Raw genomic sequence first — 6,071 nt, 5'->3', positions numbered from 1 at the left:
ATAAAACGCATTCAGAAATCTTTATCGAGACTTCTATCAGTTGACAGAGGAGGTTGATGTAAGATCAGTCAATCGACTATTTTCCTGACCTTCAGCCTGTTTGAGTCTATCCGTCTTCCTGGCTGGATCATTCCCCCTATCTATAAACCGCGGCGGTCCAGAGGACGCTGGGGACTAAAACTTTATCAAAGGGTTCAATCTCAACGCATTTCCTGGAACTCGGTGTGTGTGTGTTTCACACGTGTCAGGCTGCGTTCCAGCCTCTGCGAGGGGTAGCATGTTAATACCTGGAGCCGGCCCCGCTCTCTGCCACACTGCAGCCCGATCTCCTGTAACCGCTCGCTCAACAAGATGAAGGGACTTCTCACTGGGCTGCTCCTTTCCGCCTTGATCCTAGTTCAGGTTAACGCGGTGCCTAATCTTAAAGCAAAGCCTCCGGCAGGTAAGAAATACGTTCACTAAAAAAGTAGAATGTCGTCGGTTTCTTATGTACTTTATAGACTCAACATTAAGTATAGTAAATAACCAGTGTTTATGCTTTCTTCAAATTTGTGCTTAAAACTTTTCACCTTTTTTTGAAGAGATTTTTGCATCCACACCAATACTGTACATTCCTGATGGTATTTCAATATTATGCTGGAATTATAAGTATGGAAATTTAAACATAGAAGAGTACAGCACAGGGACAGGCCATTCAGCCCACAGTGTTGTGCTGTACTAGCTAAAATACAAATCAAAAACACCCAAACACTAATCACTTCTACCTATTCCTCCATATCCCTCCATCTTCCTTACATCCATGTGTCTATCCAAATGTCTCCTAAAAACATCTAATGTATTTACCTCTCCCATCATACCAGGCATCCACCACTCTCTGAGTAAAAAACTTAGCCCTCACATCACTACACCTCCGCCCCCCCCCCACCCACCCACCTTTAATGCAAGCCTTCTGGTATTAAACATTTCAGCCCTGGGAAACAGACACTCTCTGAAAACTCAGTGCCTCTCATAATCTTGTAAACCTCTATCGGATCTCCCCTCAGCCTCCGCTGCTCCAGAGAAAACAACCCAAGTTTATCCAGTCTCTTGTGATAGCACATGCCCTCTAAACCCAGGCAGCATCCTGGTAAACCTCTTCTGCACCCTCTCCAAAGCCTCAACATCCTTCCTATAGTGGGGCGACCAAAACTGTACTCAATACTCCAGATGTGGGCTAACCAGAGTTTTAATAAGTTGCAACATAAACTCCTGACTTTTGAACTCAATGCCTCAAGCAATAAAAGCAAGCATACCATAAGGATTCTTAACCACCCTATCGACCTGTGTAAACACTTTCAAGGAGCTATGAACTCGTGTTGTCTTTTGTTCGAAGTCTTCAAATCATTCTTCATGCAGACTACACTTACTGACTAAGAGGTTTTAGTTGGAGTTAGTTGCAGATTCTTCCTCATGGTATCACTGTCACTTACTAAGACTTTAGCAGCTCCTTCAAGGTGTATTGTACTTGGCATCTAAACTCAAATAACTAGAACTATTCTAATGCATAGAAATAAAAAATAATTTTAGTAAAACAGCAACTTGTCTGAGTTAAAGTGTTAAGAAACTAGAGCTAACTTCCTGCAAGCCTATTAATAATGCCAAATCATTGAAGAAAATACTTACATACGATATGGATTAAAGATTGTAAACATCAGATTTACAAGTTTAAAATATTCTAAGCAAATAGCCACCAATGTTCATAAAATGCTGAAGAAACTCCAGCAACTTGTATGCTTTGCTTGGATTTCCAGCATCTGCTGATTTTCTCTTGTTTCTGATTGAGTCACCAATATGGTCACCCTGATATGAAACAGCAGAAGTTCCACGTGTCCATATTTGTACCATAATACACAAGTTACTCCTCTGTTTCAGTATAAGGTGCCACCTTCGAAATTACTAGTTTGATCATGTACAATGAGCAGGAAATGGAGAATTATCACTGGAACTGACCTTTGCGTGTCCACCACTTGATAGTTAGTTAAACCGCAGCTTGTGACAACATTATCTTCTTTGCCTTGTAGCTATGTACTATTAACATAAAAGTTATGATTAACTATTGGATCTCAGCTACTCGTATCTTCAGTGTTCCCAATTACATTCTCAACTTTCACTTGGTTGGTTGTCTCATCCAAATGTTGCGAACGCCCATTAAAATCCGTCTTTACTTTTAATATGGGTGGTTCCTACCAAGTTCCCAGATGTTTATCTGTGTTTTCTGTGGTTCTTGGTGCTTCACCGCCCGCTTCGCAAAGAGCAGACCATTATGTCACTTTCCTCTCAGTTTGTGAATGATTTTGAGTTGATGGGCTTGGATGTGCAAAGCTGAACTTGATCTTTCTAAGATAAACTATTGAAAGTAGTTTTCTTTGGAATTGGGTATTGTTAGAGCGTTTTTTTAAGAGTTAGCCCATTTGGCAAATAACTTCAGCGACTGACTTCAGACGCAAATATGAACTGTGATGGAATCTAAAATGCAGCTCTGAATGATGGGTTCCTTAGAACCCAGAACCACAGTTAATTGGATGACCTGAAAATGCTGATTAAAACTTAATTCAGATGTCTGTGGTGTGGGTATGAAGTGCAAGGTGTGAAGTTTGTGTGTAGTTCATAGAAAATATTGTGGATGCATTGTAAATATGGAATTGTCATTTGATCTTTAGCACATAAAATGTCACGCCGTGTTGGGTCAGGCAGACCTTGTTCCTCTGAAGTTGGTCTCAACATAATGCCTTCTCTATCTCACTTTGTTGTCTCATAAAGAAACTGCTTCATATCTATTACTACTTCTCTCTGGTGACTCTGTTCACAAGTATCATGCTGTGTTCAACCCACCTCAGTAGAATTCTATGTTCATGATTGTGGCATTTTAAAATAGATTGCAAACACTACAATCTCTTGAAAAGTAAAGCCTGTTATTACCCTTGTTGTTGTCAAACGTAATATTACTGCTGGTCCGTACAGTCCAGATGACAGTCCATACAGTTGAAGCGGAGACACATTGGATTCAGTCTGGTCTGATCCAGCATTTGCAGATTTTCTCTTGTTTGTGATTGGACACATCTGCACTCTGTTAAAGTCACTTGTATTTCTGTATTTTCTTTAATTCATCCTCCTCTGTTCAATTTCTTGAAGGCAAACCAAAGTCAATGCCATGGGTAGTGAATTAATGGCCTGTGCATCACCTGATGAAGCAAGTTCCATGTTTACTCAAAAGCTGTGCTCGGTTGCAAGGGACGATCACGAATTATTCTCTGAGTACTTAAACTGAGAAAGTATAAGGTTTCCGACCCTAATGATGTCCACTAGTCCTTAATGAAAAGTCCGCAATCATGCAGGATGAAGGCATTTTACTGGCATACTCTTTATATTCCTTCAGTATTAAAGCAAAAGGGCTGGCCTTGGCAACATTAGTGTTGTTTTGATAATATAAAGTATCACTTATGCTTCAGTTACAGTTTTGGTGCATAAGTACTTCGCTGTTGCGCAAATTGCAAAGGCCAGCTTGTTCCATCAGTCTTAACTGTAATCTTTTATGCTCCTTCCATGTTCCCTTATTATATGGAAGGAGGCCGTTTCAGGCAATCGACTCCATGCCAGCTCAGAGCATCAGCTCCCCGTTTCTTTCCCCCCACAAAACCATCCTGTATTGTAGGGTAATGTACCTAATTCACAGCCACCGACATGGAGTTGGGGTTCACGTTCAGAGGTTGGTCTGACATGATGACGTGATTAGGTGAAGTTTTGTACGGCGCGGTGTGTTCTGTGTTTGGAAAACAATGAAAGAGTTGTTATGGTTTCCCTTCAACTTAAAAAGCCTCTGCTGTTTTATTTGCAAAAGTCTACACTATCAACTTCCCCAGAGTTTATCACTCACCTACACATTAGGGCTTGAATCACCCTACATCTCTTTACGATGTGGAAGGAAACTGGGGCACCCCTACGAAACCCACCCAGTGTAAACTCTCCACGGACAACACCAGAGATTAGGGTTGGACCCAGGATGCTGGAGCTTTGAGGCAGAAGACCTATCCAGCTGCACCACTGGGCCACCCCAAATTAATCACAGAAAGCATTGCTTCATTCAGAGTCCAATACTATGAAGGCTGCGGTGTTGGTTTGATGAATATGGATATGGCTCACTGCATATTTCTAGTACTTCCTGTGAATGTACCATGTGAGGAGAGGCTCAATCAAGGCTGTATTATTTGCCTCTGTGCTCACCGTTTAGACCCAGATGTTTAATCCAACTGTTAGGTGATCAAAAATTTAATAAAAAACAGGGCTGATGGAAATCTCATGAAATATTCCTGCAGAGATCTTGTTCAGAATTGGCAATACATCTGAAACCAAACCTTAAGAGGAGGGAAAAAGGATTAATATAGCAATAAAGGAAGAATTTTCTTACCAAAAAAAAGTGGTAATACACCAATATTTCTCCAGAACATCAATCCAATAATAGAACATTATAAATCTCCATACTTTCACTTGTGAGTCCATCATTATGCATTATGAATAGTCACAGAATCATTGAGAAGAACATCACAGAAACAGGCCCTTCAGCCCATCTAGTCCATGCCAAAATCTCTATACCTTAATTTTACATCCACGATATTTACATCTTTTAAATCTTCAAACTAATATGTGTATTTTTATTTTCTTAATTACATGTTATTGTACTCATGTTTTCTAATCATGTAATATTTTTCTCCCAATTCTTCAACAGCCTTTGTAAAAATCACAGGCTTAATGCTTGGAGAAAAAGACTATGCTTCAAGCAGTAAGATAAAAGCTGGAGGTGCCAGAAATGAGGAACAGGGAATCCATGTGTCTATGAAGCCACCATGTGTTGGACTTCTGCGCCACACAATAAAAATAAAGTTTTATTTTTCTGCAGCCCACCGGTGGTGTAGTGGCGTTCACACTGAACCGCAGGGCAAGTAGTCCCAGGTTTGGATCAGCCGGCTCCCTGCATGCTTTCCGTCCACGGTGGGTTGAACAAATAAAAGTCCTAATGGAACGGCAAGGTTGCCGCCCAATGTGCCACAAGCCGTGGAAAGGAACAATAACTCCTTATCCATATTTCTGTGACAAAGAGTACAAGAATCACAGCTAAAGTAGTGGAACCAACTAGCCCCTACAGAGCACAAATGTGGAATAATTGTGCACTTGTACAGCGTCTGATGCAAGTCTGATACTTTAACTTATCCGAGTACCACCAATGTTGCAAAGCGAGGTCCTTTTGCTTCTACACTGTAAATATTGCTTCAAAGAATATACCAATGGTTTACCTCAACCCTGTATTATGGTAGATCCTACACTGTGGTTAGAACACAAGCAACCACGCAATTACTCATTTTTTTTCATTTTTGAATCCCAGACCCTAGTAATTTTGCTGATACATTATTGATAATTTCCCCCAATTGTTGTCCGAACTAATGGAAAGTTGTAATTGGATTGAGGACAACATTCAAAACCAAATTTGAAAATAAAATGCATAGGACCACTGACAGAAATCAAACAAATTCTGCAAAGCCAAGGAACATATTATACAGAAAGATACTTGACTCCCAATTTTGTTTCCACCTACATTTTGCCCTTTTATTTTTACACCTTTCTTTATCTCCTTGTACAGGTCTTTGTCGAACTAAACCAACGGATCTGGTCTTCATCATTGACAGCTCGCGGAGCGTCCGCCCGAAAGAATTTGAACAGGTGAAAGTGTTTGTATCCAAGGTGATTGAATCCCTTGACATTGGCCCAAATGCCACCCGGGTTGGACTGGTCAACTATGCCAGTACGGTCAAGAACGAATTCAGCCTCAAAACACATCGCACCAAAGCCAGCCTCCTGCGAGCTGTTTCCCAGATCGAGCCCCTTTCTTCGGGCACCATGACCGGCTTAGCCATCCTATTTGCTACCAATGTTGCTTTCAGTGAGACTAACGGGGCACGGGTGAAACTCAATGATGCCAGCAAGGTAACCATGGAAACGTTTTTTAATGAAACTGTCTGAAACAATAATATTTTGATGAC

At 40.9% G+C, this 6,071-nt stretch overlaps 1 protein-coding gene across 1 annotated transcript in view; it reads left to right on the top strand.

The window, feature by feature from the left end:
- Positions 1 to 277: 277 nt before the first annotated feature.
- The window catches only part of matn1 (matrilin 1), a 36,366-nt gene continuing 30,572 nt past the window's right edge, over positions 278 to 6,071 (top strand). Inside the window, 3 exon segments of the mRNA XM_063035551.1 lie at positions 278 to 322; positions 325 to 442; positions 5,672 to 6,015. Of these exon segments, the coding sequence (XP_062891621.1) occupies positions 278 to 322; positions 325 to 442; positions 5,672 to 6,015 (507 nt within the window).

This window comes from Mobula hypostoma, chromosome 28, assembly GCF_963921235.1.
Source record: "Mobula hypostoma chromosome 28, sMobHyp1.1, whole genome shotgun sequence".
In the NCBI taxonomy this organism is placed as follows: domain Eukaryota; kingdom Metazoa; phylum Chordata; class Chondrichthyes; order Myliobatiformes; family Myliobatidae; genus Mobula; species Mobula hypostoma.
This window is presented reverse-complemented; position numbering and strand designations above follow the sequence as displayed.